At 46.6% G+C, this 22937-nt stretch overlaps 4 protein-coding genes across 10 annotated transcripts in view; 1 reads left to right on the forward strand and 3 right to left on the reverse strand.

The window, feature by feature from the left end:
* Positions 1–9149, forward strand: part of Sema5c (Semaphorin 5c) — a 32304-nt gene extending 23155 nt beyond the window's left edge. For 4 of the 5 annotated variants that reach the window (XM_076775902.1, XM_076775904.1, XM_076775903.1 and 1 more), the window contains exons 4-15: positions 4150–4357; positions 4420–4625; positions 4737–4836; positions 4911–5110; positions 5369–5854; positions 6070–6364; positions 6435–6804; positions 6881–6963; positions 7035–7379; positions 7472–7892; positions 7989–8194; positions 8515–8928. In XM_076775902.1, the coding sequence (XP_076632017.1) occupies positions 4150–4357; positions 4420–4625; positions 4737–4836; positions 4911–5110; positions 5369–5854; positions 6070–6364; positions 6435–6804; positions 6881–6963; positions 7035–7379; positions 7472–7892; positions 7989–8194; positions 8515–8718 (3124 nt within the window). In that variant the 3' untranslated portion in view covers positions 8719–8928. Of the gene's footprint in view, positions 1–4149; positions 4358–4419; positions 4626–4736; positions 4837–4910; positions 5111–5368; positions 5855–6069; positions 6365–6434; positions 6805–6880; positions 6964–7034; positions 7380–7471; positions 7893–7988; positions 8195–8514; positions 8946–9009 lie in introns of those variants that run through there. The other variant, XM_076775901.1, reaches the window with a different exon arrangement.
* Positions 9078–12115, reverse strand: LOC143347059 (cysteine sulfinic acid decarboxylase). The gene is made up of 8 exons (XM_076775907.1): positions 11836–12115; positions 11588–11772; positions 11129–11423; positions 10883–11071; positions 10745–10809; positions 10395–10584; positions 10084–10253; positions 9078–9926 (listed from the first exon to the last, which is right to left on the reverse strand). Exons 1-8 carry the CDS (start codon positions 11968–11970, stop codon positions 9680–9682), a joined length of 1476 nt encoding a protein of 491 aa, XP_076632022.1. The 5' UTR covers positions 11971–12115; the 3' UTR covers positions 9078–9679.
* An 86-nt stretch (positions 12116–12201) lies between these two features.
* LOC143347058 (uncharacterized) lies at positions 12202–18185 on the reverse strand. The gene is made up of 8 exons (XM_076775906.1): positions 17922–18185; positions 17715–17865; positions 17361–17432; positions 17140–17283; positions 16642–17029; positions 14993–15252; positions 14527–14923; positions 12202–12322 (listed from the first exon to the last, which is right to left on the reverse strand). The coding sequence occupies exons 1-8, from the start codon at positions 18151–18153 to the stop codon at positions 12317–12319; spliced, it is 1650 nt and encodes a 549-aa protein (XP_076632021.1). The 5' UTR covers positions 18154–18185; the 3' UTR covers positions 12202–12316.
* Positions 18186–21695: 3510 nt separating this feature from the next.
* LOC143347083 (uncharacterized) overlaps positions 21696–22937 on the reverse strand; it is a 95723-nt gene continuing 94481 nt past the window's right edge. For all 3 annotated transcript variants that reach the window (XM_076775976.1, XM_076775975.1, XM_076775974.1), the window contains 2 exons: positions 22203–22514; positions 21696–22131 (listed from right to left, as the gene is read on the reverse strand). In XM_076775976.1, coding sequence (XP_076632091.1) covers positions 22070–22131; positions 22203–22514 — 374 coding nt within the window. In that variant the 3' untranslated portion in view covers positions 21696–22069. The remainder of the gene's footprint in view (positions 22132–22202; positions 22515–22937) is intronic.

The following is a 22937-nucleotide window of genomic DNA, read 5'->3' on the forward strand; positions in this document are numbered from 1 at the left end:
GACTTAGTTTCAAAACGGAAACAACGCGTGTTCCGAAGAATATTTAGAAATTTTAAGAATGTTGGAGAAACTGTTCCTTAACACATTACCGACGGGGAACGAGTATTCTCGTTTTTAACACAAATTAATTTATTCCAACGCGACCCATACGGTTAATCTTTAATCGTATATTAAGTTCTACCTATTTTTCTCTTCGATGAAAGACTAGCATTGTAGCACCCAATTACTAAATCTGGCTATAGATCTTAAATCAAGAATTATTAAACTAATTTCCATACAAAATGCTATCCTCGATACGCTTGAAAGCGTAATTATGTTCTCGCAAATCGTCTTCTTCTCTATCGAATGCGATACGTGATTAACAATACGACGTTGTTACAGACAGCACGGTAGCTTGTAATCTGACATTGTTTGCAAGTATGCTATCGAACTCTTTGGATCGAAGATAATACGGTCGATATCTCTATTGATTTCACGAAAGCATTCGATAGCGTCGACCTTACAGTACTTGTAGTAGAATCGTGTAATATAGAATTGTCGTTAATATATTACATTATCGTTCGTAATGTTCGTTGACGACATTTTGCAAGACGGTAGCAAGTTTCTATTATTCTCGAACGATCGAAAGATACTTAAGAAAATAACGTCTAAATTCGACCCGTTAGATCTACAATCTGATCTTATCGGGTTAGAACATTGGTGTGACGATAATATGATATCCTTAAACATAGATAAATGTCATGCTATACGATTTTCACGCGTCGAGTCACCCTCGATTCTTTTCATAAGAACTGGTTTATATCGTCTTAACAATTGTCTTACGTTGTCCCGACTCGAATAAGATCGCAGCCTCGGTGTCTAACTCCGTTCGTTATTGAATTTCGCTGACCTCGTATAATAAACTGCTCTTGGCTATTCAACGCATCTCTCATAGACGGACTAAATGTAAATATTGCTCATCTCTTCTTACATTGTACCACGGTGCTCCCAATACTGTCAATAAATGCAATATTCCTTTCCACACCCCAGGGTAAAATTTTACTGGGGGATTCTAGAGGCCAAAATAAGACGAAAATCAAGAATACCAATTTATTGATGAAGGCTCCGTTAAAAAGTTATTACCAATTAAATTCAAAAATTTCAAATCGTTCTGGAAAAATTATTTTCGGTTGCGGGGGTCAATTACAACCATTTTTGGTCATTACACATACCCTCGAAATCCTACCCACTTTCGAGAAAAACAATCAGGTAGGTGCTGAAATTTTTCGGCTAAAAAAAAATTTTTCAAATCGTTCTAAAAAAATTATTTTCGGTTGCGGGGGTCAATTACAATCATTTTTGGTCATTACACATACCCCCGAAATCCTACCCACTTTCGAGAAAAAAATTCGAGTGTATATTGAAATTTTTAGACGAAATCAAAAAACTTCAGATCATTCTAAAAAAATTATATTTAGTTACAGGGGTTAATTACAATCATTTTTGGTCGTTACACATACCCCCGAAATCCTACCCACTTTCGAGAAAAAAAATCGAGTGGATATTGAAAATTTTAGACGAAATTAAAAAATTTCAAATCATACTAAAAAAATTATATTTAGTTAGAGGGGTTAATTACAATCATTTTTGGTCGTTACACATACCCCCGAAATCCTACCCACTTTCGAGAAAAAAATTCGAGTGGATATTGAAATTTTTAGACGAAATCAAAAAATTTCAGATCATTCTAAAAAAATTATATTTAGTTACAGGGGTTAATTACAATCATTTTTGGTGAATAGACATACCCCCGAAATCCTAACCACTTTCGAGAAAAAAATTCGAGTAGATATTGAAATTTTTAGACGAAATTAAAAAATTTCAAATCATACTAAAAAAATTATATTTAGTTACAGGAGTTAATTACAATCATTTTTGGTCATTACACATACCTCCAAAATCCTATCCACTTTCGAGAAAAAAATTCGAGTAGATATTGAAATTTTTAGACAAAATTAAAAAATTTCAAATCATACTAAAAAAATTATATTTAGTTAGAGGGGTTAATTACAATCATTTTTGGTCGTTATACATACCTCCGAAATCCTAACTACTTTCGAGAAAAAAATTCGAGTGGATATTGAAATTTTTAGACGAAATCAAAAAATTTCAAATCTTTTTGGAAAAATTATTTTCGGAAGCGGGGGTCAATTACAATCATTTTTGGTGAATAGAGATACCCCCGAAATCCTGCGCATTTTCGAGAAAAAAATTCAGTACTGGCGGAACTTTAAACGTTAATAACTTTTTAACGAAGCCTCCATCAACAAATTGGTATTCTTGATTTTCTTCTTATTTTGGTCTCTAGAATCCCCCATTAAAATTTTTCCCAGGGTTAGCTGAACACTCTGTATAACACATTCTTTTTATTTAGTCTTATAGAATATACTAAAAGTGTCATAAAGAACCGACTATGTCCAGCGACGATATTAATTGCAGTCCAATTTGCTCGTAACGTGTTATCGAATCAGGAACTTTCCTCGTCTCCAAGTACTACTTAAATCACTCTTCGCGTACTCGTATCCTATAACCAAGATATCCAATATCCAATCTTGTTCGCACCTGTTAGCGAGGAAGTGTATATCCTCCCCTCTCTTTAATAACGTAACGCCAATGTACTCATAATCTAATTCCCGCTCTTCTCGTGTCGTTTATCGTTCGCATTACGATGCATTTAAAGGACTCGACCCGTTTATGATAAATGAAAGAGAGAAGGAGGCGTGTTTTGCCTAACCTAACCTCGCCACATCGTTCCTTTCCAGGATCTCGCGGCCGTAACGAACCGCCGCGACGCCGTAAATAATTACGTCTACCGCGCGAACACGCCTCGCCTTCCGCGCGATATATCTGCCCGACGTCGTACCGTATCTCGCCACGTATCTTCGGCGCGCGACATCGGTCGACTTTGCCTTTTTACGATCGATCGTTCGCTCTCGCGTGGCCCCGTCCGTTTACCGCGATCGCGATTCCTGGGACTTTCGCGTACGAGGAGATTTCCCACCTTAGAAATTCTCCGGCCGGCGATATTATCGGCCTCGTTCACTCGTTTCGTCTATTCACGGGTCGAACGGGACGACTGCAGAAAGAATGGCGCGGGACGCGTGTTGTCGTCGTCCGAGCGAAAAGATGGTCGTAAATTGTCGAACAAAGAGCGTCGTCGCGCGAGGGAGCCTGTCGTTCGTTTAGCGAACAGGAAGCAATCTGTTTCAATGGGATTGCTCGAACGACGCGACGCGCTCGTTCGTAAGTACATGTGTACTTACCTACTTGAGTCTACGAATCGGTTACATCCTCCCCACGGCTCGCGAAGCCTAGCTTCTTTGCGACGAGTTCGTAAGAGATCGATAGGCTGCGCGGAGAAATAAGTTGGGTTAGGTGTCGGCTACGCGGATCGATTGCCGTGCACCGTGCCGGCCACGCTTCCATTCCAGTTAAATGATAATAATAATTACTCGGTCAAAGTATCGCGCGGCGCGGCTCCGGCGCCCACGTAGGCGCCGTTTATGCTTCGTTGCGAGTTTCCTGGGGCTAGATCTCGCGACGGCGACGCCGTCCCCGTCCCGTGCCGCCCTCTCCGGGCACCGGTCCGAGCACCGACGGACTTTTCTACGCGTGTCCCATAGGCATCGCGCGCGTCCCACGCGGCCCTCGACCGGTCCGCAACCGATACGGGACCGGGGCCCGTTTCGAACTCAAAGACGTTCGCTCGACAGGCTCCGGGGAACTTTCGATTCGAACGGAGACGACGGACAGGGATTTGCTTACGAAAGAGTCTCGCGGTTACGCGCCGTTTACGCATCGGTCGTTGGTCGTCCCCTCGTCCACCGTCATTACGACAATGCCTTGATTATGCAGGGACAGTAACAACCTCCAGTTTACTCGATGCACAGAAAATAACGTAACCCAGTCACACGTGTTCGCGCCTCCACTGCCGAAAGACGATTCACTCTCGTACTGCATGTCTGGATTTCGGAACCTAACCGTCAGTATTTTCATCAATTGTTCAGCAGATGTCGCGATTACGTAACGGTCGTTATCGACCGAGTGCAGTCGTTCTCTACTTTTTACCGACGATTTTAAGACTTTACCGAAGAATGTTGTCGTTCGCAGGGATAATCTGTACCGGCTGACGCTGACGTCGTTGACGGCGCTCGAGCACGCGGGCTGGCCCGCGCCGGAGGACAAGACCAACACGTGCCAGAACAAGGGACAGAGCGTGGAGGACTGTCGCAACTACGTCAAGGTGCTCCTGAGCAATGGAAAGAGCCTGTTCACCTGCGGCACCTACGCCTTCAGCCCTTGGTGCACCTGGAGAAAGGTAAGTGTCGCGATTCGACGCGCCGGGTCACCCACGGAAAGACCGACAGAGCGTTTTCGCAGATCGAGAAAATCAGCAAGGTCACCAGCGAGATGTCGGGCGTCGCGATGTGCCCGTACTCGCCGCACGCTAACGTCACCGCGCTGTTGGCCAGAGGGCCGACCGGAGGTCTCTTTACCGGCGCGCTGACCGATTTCTCCGGGGCCGATCCTGCGATCTGCAGGACGCTCGCCACGCCAAACCTTCGCACGCATCAATACGACTCCAGGTAACCGACCCTCCTCCTCATTCCCTTGAAACAAATGGAGATAAAATCGCTAGGCGTTTCAACGCTTTACGGATAACGTTGGTGTCACACGGAACTCGCGATCATTTCCAGGTGGTTGAACGACCCACAGTTCGTCGGGAGCTTCGAAACCGAGGACCACGTTTACTTCTTGTTTCGCGAATCCGCCGTCGAGTACATCAACTGTGGCAAGGTAACGAAGAGCGACGAGATCGACGCGGTGTCGCGCATCGTTCCCAAAGTAAACGGTGCGTTTCCGGTTTGTAGAAAATTTACTCGAGAATAGCGAGGGTGTGCAAGAACGATCGCGGCGGACGGATCATGATGAAGGAGGTTTGGACGACTTTCAGCAAGGCACGGTTGAATTGCTCTTTGCCCGGCGAGTTTCCCTTCTACTACGACGAGATTCAAGGCGCGGTCTATCATCCGGAGGAGGGCATCGTTTACGCGACCTTTACCACTCCCGTGTAAGTACCACGAAAAAGATGCGAAATCGTTCGTTGAAACTCTCACGATATTTTATGTCTGCTCGCTCGACGATCGACGGGATAGGAGGACCGAGAACGGTAGGTAACCGATTCGCGGAAATTTGGAAATTTCAACGGACTGCCAAGAGAGGGCACGCGCGGGTGTGGGCGGAGTCGGACCGAAAGAAAAGGTCCGACTTCGGCCTTAGGTCGTCGGTGCTCCCCGACGATACGTTGAACCTCGCGTTATATTTTTAGCAACGGTATTGCCGGCTCGGCGATTTGCGCGTTCAACATGTCAGCGATCACCGCCAGCTTCAACGGGCCTTTCAAGCATCAAGAGAACTCTGGCGCCGCCTGGGAAAGGAAAGTCGTGTCTCACCAGGACAGACAACGGTGCGAATCTTCGTCGAACGTTGCCCCTCATCAGATCATGGACAACCAAAGGTATCAGTTGATGGATGACGCCGTCCAAAGCACGATGCTTGAGCCCCTTCATACCGCCATACTAGAGAGATTCACGCTCATCGCGCTCGACGTCACTCCGACCAAACTGCACCGCGGCGTCACGGTGCTCTACGTCGCCACCGACGCTGGCATGATCAAGAAGATCTCGGTACTGCCCAGAACTCAAGAGACCTGCATCGTCGAGGTCTGGGGTCCCATGCCCTCGATGCCTCTCACGTTGCAGTTCCTGAAGGACACACAGAGTCTGTACGTCGGCATGGAGATCGGATTGGCCAGGTATGAACAAACTGTCGTCATCGGGTACCTTATTGTATGTACAATATTCAATTGCACATACTCTGTTCCCGCCAATTCCACCGTCCAGCTTCTAACCTCAAAAGTTCCCTTCGTCGTAAACAATTTGGACGATCGAAAAGAAAATTATTGCATCCTGGGACACCCTGTTAGAAGACGTGAACCGCCAGCGACCATCAATTTCGAATCGCTTTTAGGTTACCGGCAGCCCAGTGCCATCGGCATCGAAGTCGCCAGGCCTGTCTGAACGCTCAAGAACCGTACTGCGGCTGGAACGAGCACCTGATGAAGTGCGCCCCAGCCCCGAAGCAGAACCACTTGGCGAACCACTGGCACCAGGAGGTCACCAAGTGTCCGGTGCTCACGGACCCCGTAGATGGCGGTTGGAGCGCCTGGAGTTCGTGGTCGGTCTGCCAACATGGCGCCGCGGAGCACGGTCATTCCCATTCCCACTCCCACGCTCACGGTCACTCTCATTCGGAGCACTCTGAGGTTCGTCTCGTCGAACAGCAACGAATACGGAACGGGAACGGGAAACTGATCGCTGAATTCTTTTCCGTAGACGACGACGGACAGTTGCCAGTGTCAAACGCGCGAATGCAACAACCCACCGCCACAGCATGGCGGTGAGAATTGCTCGGGCGCGAAAGTCAGGGTGACCAATTGCACGGTACACGGGGGATGGACGGCCTGGTCCGCTTGGTCCGCCTGCTCGCAGACTTGCGGCTTCGCCATGAAGACCCGACGACGGTCGTGCACTAACCCTGCACCTGCTTTCGGAGGGCGAGTCTGCGTCGGCCACGATCACGACGACATCGTTTGCATAGATCTACCGCCCTGCCCTACGCCAGCGAAGATCGCGCCACCTCCGCAAACCGGACAGTGGTCCTCATGGAGCAATTGGAACTCTTGCTCTCGGCCCTGCAACGGCGGTAAGCGACCCTAGTTAATTTCTAGATCTTGTTCCGTGTACGTGTTTAGTTATCGATGAACGTATGTTTCCTGTAGGGATACGAATACGGAAGAGAACGTGCGAGAGCCAGACCCAGCGGAAATCCGGCACCGTCGAGTGCAATGGGTGCGACTTTCAGGTAAAAATCAAGTCCTCGAAAGGATCGTTCCGCGAGTTACGGTCTCGCTGAGCTCCATTGTTCCTGTTCAGGTCGAAGAGTGCAATACCCATCAGTGCGTCGAGACGAAGAGATACTCCGGATGGACACCGTGGCTGGCGACGAATACCACTACTCAGCAGAGTGGGAACGTCGGATACGTCGGATACGTTGAAAAGCGGTTTCGATTCAGCTGCCGGGCCCAGACGGACGATCCGTCGAGCGTGAGGGTGCAACTGGCCAAAGAGGAGGAACGTTACTGCAGAAACGACGGTTCCTGTTTGAGGGGGAACGCGAATCAAAATGGGTACGGGGACGTGGCTGTCGAGAGCGGCTGGAGCGAGTGGTCCTCCTGGCGGGCATGCGATCGCCCTTGCGGAGGAGGCTCACAGCACAGGGTAAATCACCGTTTTATATAGCGTTTTGTGCAACAAGTTATCCGCGAAAGAGTTCGAAACTCTGGTTTCTATCGCGTTTGCTCGTTCGACAGGTCAGACAGTGCGAGTCGCCGCCTTGCGAAGGCAGCGTGACGCTTCAGACCAAAGTGTGCAACACGCATCCGTGCAGGTCGAACTCGGTGGTTGGAACGAATGGCGGCACGGGCGCGGAAGGTCAGTGGTCCTGTTGGACCGACTGGTCCGAATGCTCTGCCTCCTGTGGCGTCGGCGTACGCACCAGAAAGAGGGAATGCTTGAGTTCGGAGACTTGTGAGGGTCCTCGACTGGTGAGAGAGACCTGCGAGATGCCTAGCTGCGAGTCGCTACTCGGCTGGGACTCCTGGTCACGGTGGACGCCTTGCGACGCCGACTATCAACAGCATCGAAAGAGACAATGCCTTCGTCACGGCAACGGAATGTGTCAGGGCTCCAACAGGGAAACGCGCGACTGTTTACCAGATTGCACGGACAACGGTGAGTCGTCGTTGGCCATCGATATATAATAATAATAATTCCTTATGTGACGGGTTAATACAGAGTTATCATCGGATTTCCTAATCTCTCTTTCAGACGTGAACGTCATGCAATCGAGTATGGAACGCTCTGGAGTCACGATCGGGGCGGTCGTTGGCAGCTGCATGGTCGGATTCCTCGTTGGGTTGGCACTCATGGCGGTCATAAGTTTCTGCTACATGAAACGACGACAACAACGAGCACCCGGAAGCCCACACTACGTCAGCAAGCAGAACCCTTACGTTACGGTTCCGTTAAAAGAGGTAAGCGAGAGCTACAATCATTCGACATTAATTTTACGAGGGACAGTAACTATAGAGAGTCAGATTTATACCATTTATTTTTCTTTTGTACAGCTTCTTTTGACCAAACACGAGTTTAGTTTCTTACATTCACTCGACCCATTTTTAAAATAATATACTTTGTTATCCAAGTACATTTTACTACCGAATATAACGTTCCGTTTTGTCTTTTAATCGTACGATATCAAACTCTTATAAATTTATTATTTTTTCGAAACTCGCAGGACCGTCACCCGGTCTGTTTCAGAAGGCTTAACGAACAGGCGCGTTTCACTTTGCAGGTTAACGCTAAGCGACAGCCCAGCTTCTCCGGCAGCACGAACGGCAACGGGACGCTTCGCGCGAAGAACAATCCTAACGTGAACGGACTCGGAAGTCCGAAACTGTATCCCAAGAGCCTCGACTGCGAGTCCGCCACGTTGAAGCGCAATAGTCACGGTCAGCAACACATTCGAGTCGACTTGGACCAAGACAAATACTATTGAACGGTGCCCCCGACCGACGACGCACGGGGAAGCAGACGAACAAAGTTTATTTTTCCCGCGAGAACAACCGACGCTATGAAGGCGATCGAGCCAGTGACGAAACAAGACGAAAAGAACGATCGGTGTTTCGCGAACGGACAGCGAGGCCATCCTATGTTCTCGTTTCTTTGTGTGGAGGTTGGAACGTTGGAGGAGCCAGCGATGAACGATTCTCCGACGAAAGGATCGCTCGCGGGAATCGGTAGATCGAAAGCACGCGTCGTGACCAAGTCGCGAGTCCGCGAGAAGGAGGTGTTTGTAATATACATACTCGGACACACGTACCTAGGCGAGAGCGTAACGTATACAATACGCGAAAGAGAACATATTACAGATTTTTATTTTAAGGTAAAGATGATTTCGAGTTTCATATCGAACGATTTTTAGTGCCATTACACACGGGATTGAACACGCGCGGCATCGAACGAGTGTAAGGATCGAATTGTACCTAGGAACGATTGCACGAGTGAACGGTCATGTGTGTGCGAATGTATATATGCGTGCGTTGGAGGCACAGCGCGCGAATCGCATTTGTTTATTGGCTCACATTGAGCCGCGGAAACGCGTCGAGTTATATGTACGAAGAATAACCGAGAATAAAAAAAGACGATCGTCCGTCTCGATAAGGCTCTGCGAAACAATTCGACTACGATTCGATTCGAGCGGACAGGACATCGAAGCAGTAGACGGGAGGATCAAACTTTTCACTAGCAAAACCAGCTTTTCCTTTCTTCTCTCCTCGAGGCGAACGGGTCGACCGTTATCGCGCGTTCTAACCGCCTCCAAGGGCAAGGCAACGTATCGGTTACGATAAAAATAATAATAACACCGATTATGAACGAGCGCGTCGAGCGAAGAATTCATTATCGCCTCAAGCGTGGACCTCGAGTGATAGATTATCTCGAAACGCGTCTTCGGTCAGTTACAAATCGCTGGCGAACTCTTCGATCTTCTCGATAGCGTAATCCATGGAAGCTTCCGTCGGTGGTGGTTGGCACGTAACCACCATACGGAAAAAATTGCCGAGATTATTGTACGACAGCGGCGTGTAGCCAACCATCAACGACCCTTCGACCATCATACGTTCCTTGACCTTCGAGGCGACTTTGTACAACTCGTCCCACCAGTCCTGGGTTTCCTCGTGACCGCGCATGCTGGGTGGTATGTACCTGAAACAATAGCAAACAAATGCATTCTACTTTGAAAGCCAGTCGAACGATGGTAGATCGTACGTCATTGTTTCGGGAAATACAATTGGCGTTCGGGCTTAGACCTTTTCGAACAGGATGGTAATCGTTTTGGACATGTTTCGAAACGATTGCTCACCAGAAACAGACGTTGCAGCTTTCAAACTCGGGAAGGACCAGTCGGAAACCGTCGCGGTTTTTGATTCGTTGGAAGAAATACTCCGTTGCGGCCATCGCTACGTCCACGGATTCGCGAAGTCCTCGGGTTCCGCGGGCTTTCCACATCAGCCACATCTTGGCACCGTCAACCTACAATAGTTAGACATAATATTTGAAAAATGATAAGATAGGAATAGATAAAGGCATTTGCGCCGAACTCCTGTACCGTACAGTTAGAAGACTCGACTGAAATTGTAGGGCTGTCGCGGATTCTTTTACGAGAGCAATTACCTTTCTTCCGCACTGCAAGCTCTTGTCGCCTGTGTCCCAGGACACGTCGTAGTGCTTGTCCTGCTGGAAGAGGTACCTGGCGCCCGCGCAATTCGCCTCGTGCAAAATATTCTTTCCCTTGACCAGAAAGAACGAGCATTGGAACGGCGCGCCGAGCATCTTATGCGGATTCCACGCCACGGAATTGGAGCTGCAACCGGTATCGATGTGTACGATCGATCGATAGAGGTGAAATGTCATTGAACCCGAACGCAAATGCGAAGTGGGCAAAGATCGCGAGCGTATCGTCAGCCGAGATTAACGCACGCAAAAAAAACGAGAAAAGAAACAAAATCGGTGAAATCACGTACAGTTCGATTCCCCGTAATCGCGTTCGATACTTCTCCGAAAGCAACAACGTACCGCCGAGGCAGGCCTGCAACAGGAAACCGTTCAAATTATATTACGCGGTTCTCGCCAGTCCGTCTGAACATCATACTTGTACGAACGTCAACGTGTAACCATAGATCCTCTTCGCGACAGATCGCCGCGATTTCTGTCAAGGGATCAATGGCTCCGAGGACCGTGGTTCCACACGTGGCGTTTACGAAGAACGGTAAGTGTCCTTTGCCCTTGACTTTCGCGACAGCAGCCTTCAGGGCGTCCGGTCGCATGCGGCCCAACTCGTCGCATTTTACCTATCAAATATAAACGTTGAACAGATGGGTTGTTGAACCAGATTAGAACAAGCGTACCTTGTAGACGTTATCGGTCCCCAAACCTAACCAGTGGGCCCCCTTCGTGATCGAGTAGTGCCCAGCTTCGCTGGTAAAACAGACCAACGGTGGCAGGCCTACCAGTCCCTTAGTCTTGATAGCCGGGATCTTTTTGTATCTCGCCAACACCATACCGTACATATTCGAGATGCTTCCTCCGGGGCTCAGAATACCATCGCCCTCGGGCATCGGAGGATACCCCACTAGTTCCAGCGACCTCTCGATCACTTCTCGTTCCATCAGCGTGAACACGGGAGCTACCTCGTACGTGTACCTAACGGATCGAGTATCGTACACACTCTCCTAATTACTCTTGCAACATATTTACGTTCAACGAAAAGAGGCAGCATCGTTATTGACTATGTATGTATCTGATCGGTTCTGTTTACATTGTCCCAGTTTTCGTTGAACGTAGACGCGTGTTCGTATCAGACTCACTGGCTCGTATTGAAGATGTCCGTCAACCAAGAGCCAGCCAAACCATACTCGTCGATGCCCGCGTACAGCTGATTGTGGAAATTCGGGCTGAACGTTTTCACCGAGTATCGAATCGTCTGTCTGATCGCCGTCTCGATCTCCTCGTTGGTAGCCGGTTCCTCGTTCAGGTCGACCGAGAATCGTTTCTGCAAAGGCACGCGATAAGATTGCCATTGCGCGACGAGCATGATTTCGCGGAGATGAAATACCTGGAGCTCCTTCGGTTGAACGAATCGCACGACGGGTTCGTCGGCCGAGCGATCGAACGCGTGCTCCTCCCGCAGAATCTCGAGCAGTCGCTGGAGCAGCAACGTAGTTCCATCGTTGGATGCTGATGCGTTCATCGTGCACTGTAAACTGTTGCTCGAATCGGTTCGCGACACGGCGGAGCGTCTCGTCCCCACCACGCTCGGTTGCTCGGTCGGTCAACGCGATATCGAAAGGGGCACGCGTTTCGCATTAGGCCTCCCAGCAAACACGCGTCGTCGCGTCGTGCAATCGGGCAAGGCACGGTCGATTGGGCCAACAAATCGCGGAAGCGATAGATTACGAGCTAACGAAGAGAAAACGCGAGAGATAAGGAACGTTGGGGGAGCGGGTGGGAGACAAATGTCGAAAATAAACAGCGATAACGGTGTGTCCACTTGTAATATCTGCCCCGGCCTCCGTCCCGTGTCCGCGCCAAAGAGGTTAGACCTGTCGATGGAAACGTTACGTGAAAAGGAGACGTTGGATTTTGTTGGAATTGAAATATCTTGTAGACCATATGGAATTAGGTGGTGTTTAGGAACGATTTTCAACGTGATTTCGTGATATCTGCATGCTTCTGTTGTCTTTTAAGCGTTTCGCGACACTTCACATGCTCGCCACCAGAGGACCGGCCACTATTTGCATACAGGGTGTTCGGCCACCCCTGGGAAAAATTTTAATAGGGGATTCTAGAGACGAAAATAAGACTAATTTTTAAAGACGAATTTTTTTTCTAGAAAGCGGGTAGGATTTCGGGGGTATATGTATTCACCAAAAATGATTGTAATTGACCCCCGCAACCGAAAATAATTTTTTCAGAACGATTTGAAATTTTTTTTTTTCGTCGAAAAATTTAGGGACCTAATTAGATTTTCGGTTAGGAATTTTTTTCTCGAAAGTGCATAGGATTTCGGGGTTATGTCTATTCACCAAAAATGATTGTAATTGACCCCCGCAAACGAAAATAATTTTTTCAGAACGATTTGAAATTTTTTTTTTTCGTCGAAAAATTTAGGGACCTAATTAGATTTTCGGTTAGGAATTTTTTTCTCGAAAGTGCATAGGATTTCGGGGTTATGTCTATTCACCAAAAATGATTGTAATTGACCCCCGCAAACGAAAATAATTTTTTCAGAACGATTTGAAATATTTTATTTTCGTCGAAAAATTTCACACCTTCTCGAATTTTTTTCTAGAAAGTGGATAGGATTTCGGGGGTATGTCTATTCACCAAAAATGATTGTAATCAACCCCTGCAGCTAACAATATTTTTTTCAGAACGATTTGAAATATTTTAATTTCGTCGAAAAATTTCTCACCTTCTCGAATTTTTTTCTAGAAAGTGGATAGGATTTCGGGGGTATGTCTATTCACCAAAAATGATTGTAATTGACTCCCACAGCTAACAATATTTTTTTCGGAACGATTTGAAATATTTTAATTTCGTCGAAAAATTTCACACCTTCTCGAATTTTTTTCTAGAAAGTGGGTAGGATTTCGGGGGTATGTGTATTCACCAAAAATGATTGTAATTGACCCCTGTAACCAAAAATAATTTTTCCAAAACGATTTGAAAATTTTTCTTTTCGTCGAAATAGGGACCTAATTAGATTTACGGTAAGGAATTTTTTTCTCGAAAGTGCGTAGGATTTCGGGGTTATGTCTATTCACCAAAAATGATTGTAATCAACCCCTGCAGCTAACAATATTTTTTTCAGAACGATTTGAAATATTTTAATTTCGTCGAAAAATTTCACACCATCTCGAATTTTTTTCTAGAAAGTGGGTAGGATTTCGGGGTTATGTCTATTCACCAAAAATGATTGTAATTAACCCCTGCAGCTAACAATATTTTTTTCAGAACGATTTGAAATATTTTAATTTCGTCGAAAAATTTCTCACCTTCTCGAATTTTTTTCTAGAAAGTGGGTAGGATTTCGAGGGTATGTCTAATGACCAAAACGGATTGTAATTGACCCACGTAACCAAAAATAATTTTTCCAAAACGATTTGAAAATTTTTCTTTTCGTCGAAATAGGGACCTAATTAGATTTACGGTAAGGAATTTTTTTCTCGAAAGTGCGTAGGATTTCGGGGTTATGTCTATTCACCAAAAATGATTGTAATTAACCCCTGCAGCTAACAATATTTTTTTCAGAACGATTTGAAATATTTTAATTTCGTCGAAAAATTTCACACCTTCTCGAATTTTTTTCTAGAAAGTGGGTAGGATTTCGGGGGTATGTGTATTCACCAAAAATGATTGTAATTGACCCCCGCAACCGAAAATAATTTTTCCAGAACGATTTGGAATTTTCGAATTTAATTGTTAATAACTTTTTAACGAAGCCTCCATGAACAAATTGGTATTCTTGATTTTCGTTTTATTTTGGCCTCTAGAACCTCTCATTATAATTTTTTCCAGGGGTGGCCGAACACCCTTCTGCTTTCGACTGCTTCTTACACACAAATCGTCTCAATCGAAGCATCACCCAGTTAATTCCACAACAAATTTCCATTTGAACAAAATCTCCACCATGCAGGCAAGAAAAGTGGATCGATTTGGCGTTGTGAAATAACCCGTCGAGGACTCTGGTTATTGTCAAATAGTGAAACAGGCTAGCAAACTGAGGGTTTAGGAGGTTAAGTACCGAGACGGGTTCTTTAGGCGACAGACTGTCGGATGGCCCGGTGACCTGACCGCTGGTCCCCACCAGGTCGACGGGGATTCGTGGAGCCAAGCCTTTCATCGAGGCCCACTGACCCTCGCAAAGCTCGTGGAACGTTAACCGTATTAGCGGCTTTCCTCCCAGAGTACCGGGGCCCCTGCACATCGCTCCGGCCCCGAATTCCCACACGCTGAGATTCTCCGTCGCGTCCATGGACCCGTTCGTTCGAGCCAGGTACCTTTTCTGCAGCCACATGGCCAGGTACGAGGCTGCACAGTCGCAGTGCCAGGGATTCCTAGCCAGACGAAGCTGATCGATGTAAGGCATGGGGTCCAGAATTCGTGGCGGCAACGAGGTCAGGTAATTCGACTCTAGCTGCCTACGGTGATACGATTTGTGCAACTTGTATGCACAAAATCAAGTTCCCTCGACTTGTTATTTAACTCACAATTTTCGTAGGTTGGGCGTATCTTGAAACAACTCGGGATGCATCATCCTGAGGTGATTCGAGTGCAGAAAGAGAGACGTCAAGTTGGACAGGCCGCGAAATACGCCGCGCGTCAGGCTCTCTATGCCATTGGCGTAGAGCACCAGTCGTTCCAAACAGCCGGTCGTCGAAAAAAGATCCGGCGTTAATGTTCGTATTCGATTGTGGCCCAGTTGAAGCTCCTCCAGCGCGAGCAAACCTCGAAAGGCTGACGGGTCGATCTATTACGAAGGGAACAAACGTTAACGGTACACAGGTAAACCCAAACTTAACCTTAAAACACAAAAAGTTGAGTAACTTAAAACACAGGGTGTTCGACCACACCTGGGAAAAATTTTAATGAGGGATTCTGGAGGCCAAAATAAGACGAAAATCAAGAATACCAATTTGTTGATGGAGGCTTCGTTAAAAAGTTATTAACAATTAAATTAAAAAATTTCAAATCGTTCTGGAAAAATTATTTTCGTTTGCAGGGGACAATTACAATCATTTTTGGTCATTACACATACCCCCGAAATCCTACCCACTTTCTAGAAAAAAATTCGAGAAGGTACTGACATTTTTCGACAAAATTGAACATTTTCAAATCATTCTAAAAAAATTATTTTCAGATGTGGGGGTCAATTACAATCAGTTTTGGTGAATAGATATAACCCCGAAATCCTACGCAGTTTCGAGAAAAAAATTCGAGTAGGTAGACAAATTTTTGGACAAAATTAAAAAATTTCAAATCGTTCTGGAAAAATCATTTTCGGTTGAGGGGGTCAATTACAATCATTTTTGGTCATTACACATACCCCCGAAATCCTACCCACTTTCTAGAAAAAAATTCGAGAAGGTGCTGACATTTTTCGACAAAATTGAACATTTTCAAATCATTCTAAAAAAATTATTTTCAGATGTGGGGGTCAATTACAATCAGTTTTGGTGAATAGATATACCCCCGAAATCCTACGCAGTTTCGAGAAAAAAATTCGAGTAGGTAGACAAATTTTTAGACAAAATTAAAAAATTTCAAATCGTTTTGAAAAAATTGCTTTTGGTTGTGGAGGCCGATTACAATCATTTTTGGTCATTACATATACCCCCGAAATCCTACCCACTTTCTAGAAAAAAATTCGGGAAGGTGCTGACATTTTTCGACAAAATTGAACATTTTCAAATCATTCTAAAAAAATTATTTTCAGATGTGGGGGTCAATTACAATCATTTTTGGTGAATAGACATACCCCCGAAATCCTACGCAGTTTCGAGAAAAAAATTCGAGTAGGTAGACAAAATTAAAAAATTTCAAATCGTTCTGAAAAAATTGCTTTCGGTTGTGGGGGTCAATGACAATCATTTTTGGTCATTACACATACCCCCGAAATCCTACCCACTTTCTAGAAAAAAATTCGAGAAGGTGCTGACATTTTTCGACAAAATTGAACATTTTCAAATCATTCTAAAAAAATTATTTTCAGATGTGAACATCCATCTCCAACTCCATCAAACACCATGAACAAATTGGTATTCTTGATATTCGTCTTATTTTAGCCTCTAGAATGCCCCATTAAAATTTTTCCCACAGGTGGTTGAACACCCTGTATATGTTTAAGGGATTAATTTACCCGAGCTATCTTGTTGTTCGACATCTCAAGAGATCGGAGTCGTTCGAGAGGAGCCAGCAAACCTCCGGATATCTCAGTGAGCTGATTACCCCTGGCGTTCAACTCGCGAAGCGACGTCTGCCCCCGGAACACCTCGTCCGGTAGATCCTTGAGCCGATTGTCTTCGAGACCGAGGAGTTTCAAGCTCGTCAAGTCGCTGAACAGGTCGATCGGTAGAGTCAGGAGACGATTCTTTCCCAGGAGCAGCTCTTCGAGGGTCGACAGTCCGCGAAAAGTACCCGACGATAAGCTCGAGATACGGTTGCAAGAGAGATCGAGCATCACCAGCAAGTTGGTGCTCAAGAAGAGGCTATCCGGCAGAGTTCGTAGCCTGTTGGAGGACGCGTCGCTGCGTCGGGGATTTGATTTATTTAATTTGGAATAATAAAACATGACAATTTAGAATGTAGTTAAACCGTGGTTAGTTATGAAAATGATATCGTTCGTTCGGTCGCTCACAGAATGCGCAGGTTTCGCGTGCTCAGGAATTGAGACCGATGCAGCTCCCTGAGCAGATTTTTGCTCAGTCTGACGTGCGTGACGGCGTGTAACGAGAAGAACAAGTTCAATGGTAGATGCTCGATCGAGTTGTCGCTGAGGTCCCTGAAACGATCAAGCGAACGGAATCCTTCGAGATGGGAATGATTCCAAAGGGATTCGATCGCGTGTTCTCTACTCACAGGTGATTCAGTCGCGTCATGTCCAGAAAAGTGTCCCTGTGGAGCGCCGTCAATCGATTCCCGCCCAGATCTCTGAAACGAGCGCGCTCGAAAGTTATTAACGTTTAAAACTCCACGTGTAGAACGACAGTGATTCTCACTGAACATAAGAAACTCTAGTTAGTGACAGCCTTACAGTTTTCTGAGTGAGAACCACTATCGTGCATACGCAGCTGTACCCAGATTGCCGTTCTACAGGCGCAACTTTAAACGTTAATAACTTGTCAACGAAGCCTTAATCGACAAATTTGTATTCTTGATTTTCGTCTTATTTTGCCCTCTAGAATCCTCCCTTCCCATTATTTTTTCGCTTACAACTTCAAGACGTCTCTCGGGACGAGTTGCGCCGCCGGAAGGTCCAACAACTCTTGCCTCCAGCAGGACACCGACTTCGTTTCCGGTTGGCATCTGCACGGTCCCTCCGCGCAAATTTCCCAGTCCTCTTCCGTGTGACCCATCTGCCAAACTGAACGCATCCCGCGAGTAAACGAGCCGGTTCGATGTCGCGGAACCGATACTTACCAGGCTGCTCGACGGCCCTGAGTCTTCTCTCGAGACGCGACAAACGGCTCTCGAGCTCCTCGAGGATCGACGAGGCGAGATTTTCGTCAGTCGGAATTCTCGTACCCGTCGATCGCTCGAAATTCGTGTTGGAGGGCGTGCAGTCGCGAGACGTTTCCGACCAGGACCGAGTCTCAGGGACCCAAGATGCAAGGATCAGCAAAAAACAGACGTGCAGACCGACGGAGATCATTCTCGAGAACCGAAACGAGCTTACTTCTTCGACTGGTCGCGAACCGTTTACGACTAGTTCCCATTAACGACCTCTCTCTCGTCTTTCCGACCAGCATCCTCGTTAGACGCCACGCTCGCGTAACGATCGAGATTGAGGAACAATGGCTGCGCTCGATCGACCGCAATCGCTCTGCTGTGTCCTTCTTAACGTGCGAAACTTGTCGCTCTCCTCTCCGCACGATGCATACAATAATAATTCTCTATTTCGGGTCGATTCCCCCATGACGACGCTTCACGTGCTACGTCTATTTTATTAAACTAATATTTTTTTTTAATGACCGCAGACGCCTGGTCACCAGCGTCAGTGGTCCTGGGACATGGGACTAAGCCGCGGGGTCACGTTGGCCGCAGGGCTCACCCGCAGCTGAGGGTAGAACCCGTGGCAAATATCCCATATCCCAGCCCACTCACACAACACATTCATCCTGGTGAATGGTCCGCAGGAGCTTTCGCTCCGACCTTCGGGATGACATCAGAGATGCCAGAAAGGCACCGAAGGTGCTCTCTCACACTATGTCAGATCACGCAAACGTGAGCTCGTGGAGTTTCGGAAACCCAACAAAGGCAAAATGACGCATGCCTTCTTTCTCGATTCTCCGAAGTTGCCCAAAGTAAGTTCTTACCGTCTCGTGGGAGTCGAGAGAGAAAGGCTCACACTTCCCTTCTTGCTCTTGAACAACTAATATCCGACCTCCCGTCAACAGGTCTCCACTGGCCTCTGCTGACCGCTGCTGACTACTCCTGGAATTTCTGACAACATATAACGATTACGACGGGCTACTGTTAGTCTCTTCCAGCCTCTGCTGACCGCTGCTGACCACTCCTGTTACTTCTGACAATGTATAACGATTACAACTGGCTACTGTTAGCGTCACCCAGCCTCTGCTGGCCCCTGCTGACCACCGCTTATATTTCTGACAACGTATAACGATTACTACTGACTTCTGCCTGCCTCCGCTGGACTCTGCAGACCGCTACTGACCACTCCTCATACTTCTGACAACGTATAACGATTACAACTTGCTATTGCCTGCTCCTGCTAGCCTCTGCTGATCACAGCTGACCACCCCTGATGCTTCTGGCAACGTATAACGATTACAACTTGCTACTGCTTGCCCCTGCTAGTCTCTGCATGCCTCTGCATCCCTCTGCTGACCTCTGCTGGCCCCTGCTGACCACGTTGACCTTTGTTAACAACTTCTACATGATGTAGATGTATTAAAACTTTGTATAATGTAAATCTATGACAATAAATGATATAATTTCAAAGAATTCTATGTGTTCTCATCACTTTTACCTTTCTTTTCCTCTCCCCATTATTCCCTTAGTTATAAGAAACCGTTTCTCTACTTAAAACTGGAATTCCAAAGTGCCCGGAGCGTTTTTTGAAATGCCGGTGACCTTGACCCACTTTCGAAATTGGGTCAAGGTCATTTGGACTTTCGAAGCGGCCGGAATTTTTCTAAGATTCGAATGGCCTTGACCTACTTTCGAAATTGGGTCAAGGCCATCCGGATTTCCAAGTCGGCTGGAAGATTTGTGAAATTTCGAATGGCCTTGACCCACTTTCGAAATTGGGTCAAGGCCAAATCCGGATTCTAGAAGCGCCCGGAATTTTTCTAAGATTCGATGGCCTTGACCTACTTTCGAAATTGGGTCAAGGCCAAATCCGGATTCTCAAACTGCCCGGAATTTTTCTAAGATTCGAATGGCCTTGACCCACTTTCGAAACTGGGCCAAGGTCAAGGTCAAATTCAGATTTCCAAAGTTCCCGGAACATTTCTAAAATGCTGGTGAACTTGCGAAGAAGGTGGTACGCATCTTGTAGGTAAGAGAATGATTTGGAGAGGAAAAGGACGGTAAAAAATGATGAGAACACATTGAATACTTTGAAATTATATCATTTATTGTCATAGATTTACATTATACAAAAATTTAATACATATAAACATATTATATTATATTACATCATGTCACAAGTTGTCAGCAACGGTCAGCAGTGGTCAGCGATGGTCAGCTGACGTCGGGAGATGTTGGCAGAGGCCAGCTTAAGTCGGGAGATGCTGACAGAGGTCAGCAGAGGGTGGCAGTAGCCAGTAGTAATCGTTGTACGTTGCCAGAAATATAAGCGGTGGTCAGCAGTGGCAAGCAGAGATCACCAGGGGCGAATAGTAGCAAGTAGTAAGCGTTATATGTTGTCGGAAGCATCAGAGGTGGTCAGCAGCGGTCAGCAGAGACGAGCAAAGGCATGCAGTGACAAGCAGAGGTCAGCAGGAGCGAACAGTAGCATGTAGTAATTGTTATATGATGTCAGAAGCATCAGGGGTGGTCAGCAGTGTTGAGCAGAGGTCAGCAAAGGCATGCAGAGGCAAGCAGAAACCTGCAAAGGCAAGCAGAGACTTGTAGGGGCATGCAGTAGTAAGTATTAATCGTTATAGATTATCAGAAATACCTGCTGTGGTCAGTAGCGTTCGGCAGAGGCCAGGAAAGTTCAACAGAGTTAAGCACACGCTGACAGAGATCAGCAAAGACCAACAGAGGTTAGCAGAAGTCAGTAGTAATCGTTATAGGTTATCATAAATATAAGCGGTGGCCAGCAGAGTCCAGCAGAGACAAGCAGTAATCAGGAGCAGTCAGTAATCATCAGTAAGTCATCTCAGAGGTCATCAGAGGCAAGTAGAAACCAGGAGTAATTTGCAGAGTTCAGTAATGAAGTAATCTAGGAAAGGCAAGTAAAAATACCTGGGCAGTCGAGGTTCCGAATCGTATGCCGTTAACGTGAAGTCGGATTTCAGTTGTTCAAGAGCAAGAAGGCAAATGTGAGCCTTTCTCTCTTAACTCCCATGGGACGTGTCCACGGTGCACTTGGCGCTTCGTCTGGCATCTCTGGTTTATACCAGAGATGACAGATCACGCGTATGTACGTAAGCTTGTAGTGTTTCGGAAAGTCGACAAAGGTAAACTGACTGCTCTCCTTCAAGAGTCTCAGATGACATGCGAGGATACGGCCACCAGCCTTCTCAGGCTGATGATGATCCCATCTCAGCGACTGCCTCATCCACCTGGATGACGCGCCACGTTGGGGTTCATCTCCCCTGCCGCCTGGACGACTAAACGAGTGATCAGAATTTTGGTAATGTTCTGGCCACCTTGTATAAGGGGATGGCCGGGATTCGGGGGGTAAAGTGCAGAAAGACCGCATTGGAGATGATATACGGGTTTTATTACTCTTCTCGCGACGACGACCTGGACGAGACTGATCTCTTTAGGCGGCTCGCGGTCGCCTTTGACCTACTGCCACATGTACATACGTGGCAGCTGGTCGGCCAACATCTCACTTTCGAAAAGAAAATTCTTTCCCGAAAATACGTGTGGCAAGAAATGTTCCCGTGTCTATTCGAGTCGCAATCTTTACATACTATTGAAATAAATTATTGTAATTTAACGATTAATCCACGATTGTCAGGATAGGAAGTGGAGTAACAAGAAAAATAATCGTACTTTAACTTATAGGAAGGTTATTGGAAAGCGGAGGCTTTAATATTCAGTCAACGCGTTGATTCTATAAATTCGACACCTACGACTATCGATTACTATGAATATCACAAACGTCGTTTCAACTAATATCATCATCATATTGGTATCTTTTTCCCAGTTGGAGTTTTTATTTCAGCTAAAGCTAAAGCCAAAGTTAAAGCTGGTTTACATGGACGGCGAGCCCCGAAAGGGTTTTCTCGGTCAGTAAGTGTCCTGTCACGACCCTGCGAGTCGGAAAGCGAGTCCAACGGTCGGTCGCCTTGGGATTCTTCTTCCGAGCGTGGACGCGACGAAAGAAGCGGGCAGGCGAAGCAGAAACGGTTCACCGGGGTCGTTCCTTAGCCGGCTAATTTCACGCCGCTGGATCCAGGACACTCGCCCTTGTCCTTTACCGCGAGTTCTGCAAAATTTTAATGAAATTATAGCCTTTTAACGAAAACGCGTACTGGATGGACTCGATCGATCGCTTACTCGTTCCCATTTCGCAGTTGTGGAAGTCCAGAGCGCACTGAGAGCCGAAAGTTCTGGGTTTGTAGTTCGGGTCGTTGGGGTCGTGCACGCAGATCGGATCGTAATCGGTACCACACATCTTCAAGCAGTCCTTCTTGTTCTTCTGAGCCTCCTTGCCCGCTTTTATGACATCCTTGAGGTCCTTGGAGGCTGTAGCGGTCTCCTTGATCTCCTTCAGATCCTTGACCGGCTTGGGGGCGACCGTGGTCGTGCTCGACAGCTCGGCGCGAGCATCTTCCGCGAGGAACGCGAACGCGCACGCGACGATGAACGCTGAGGGGAATAACCACGCTTACAACGAGACCTTTTTACCGATTAAGTATATATAACATCTAATTTTATGGGCTTCCCTCCAACGGTTCCTGAGAAAACGATAAAGACGATTCCTGCGTTCCGGAATTACTCAACGAGTAATTGAAATATTTAGTAACCGTGTCGTCCAAATGTAAATGTAAAAGAAAAACTTATCGTAGATTAAAAGGGAAGATTATCTAAAATGGCAAGCGTCGATTCAATTAAGTCGACGATTAATAAAACGATGAGACAAGGGTCTCCCGGAGACCCCGTGCGATTGTTTAAATGTCTTAAATGATTAAATGCGTGAACATCCTCTACACTCACCTTACAATTGTGGAATATACTCTTAAAGTTTCTATCGTTTTTCTCAGGAACGAGTGCACAGGGTTCTTTATTAAA

This window comes from Colletes latitarsis, chromosome 10 (genome assembly GCF_051014445.1).
Source record: "Colletes latitarsis isolate SP2378_abdomen chromosome 10, iyColLati1, whole genome shotgun sequence".
NCBI lineage: Eukaryota > Metazoa > Arthropoda > Insecta > Hymenoptera > Colletidae > Colletes > Colletes latitarsis.

What these genes read in the sequence shown, in the direction of transcription:
- LOC143347059 (XM_076775907.1), bottom strand. Translation starts at nt 11,970, where the DNA reads ATGAACGCATCAGCATCCAACGATGGAACTACGTTGCTGCTCCAGCGA. An exon ending in GACATCTTCAATACGAGCCA is followed by an intron (nt 11,424 to 11,587) that starts GTGAGTCTGATA and finishes TCGATCCGTTAG; the next exon opens with GTACACGTACGAGGTAGCTC. An exon ending in AGCTGCAACGTCTGTTTCTG is followed by an intron (nt 9,927 to 10,083) that starts GTGAGCAATCGT and finishes CTATTGTTTCAG; the next exon opens with GTACATACCACCCAGCATGC.
- LOC143347058 (XM_076775906.1), bottom strand. Translation starts at nt 18,153, where the DNA reads ATGATCTCCGTCGGTCTGCACGTCTGTTTTTTGCTGATCCTTGCATCT. An exon ending in ACGCGAAACCTGCGCATTCT is followed by an intron (nt 17,030 to 17,139) that starts GTGAGCGACCGA and finishes TCCCCGACGCAG; the next exon opens with CGACGCGTCCTCCAACAGGC. An exon ending in ACGCCCAACCTACGAAAATT is followed by an intron (nt 14,924 to 14,992) that starts GTGAGTTAAATA and finishes GTATCACCGTAG; the next exon opens with GCAGCTAGAGTCGAATTACC.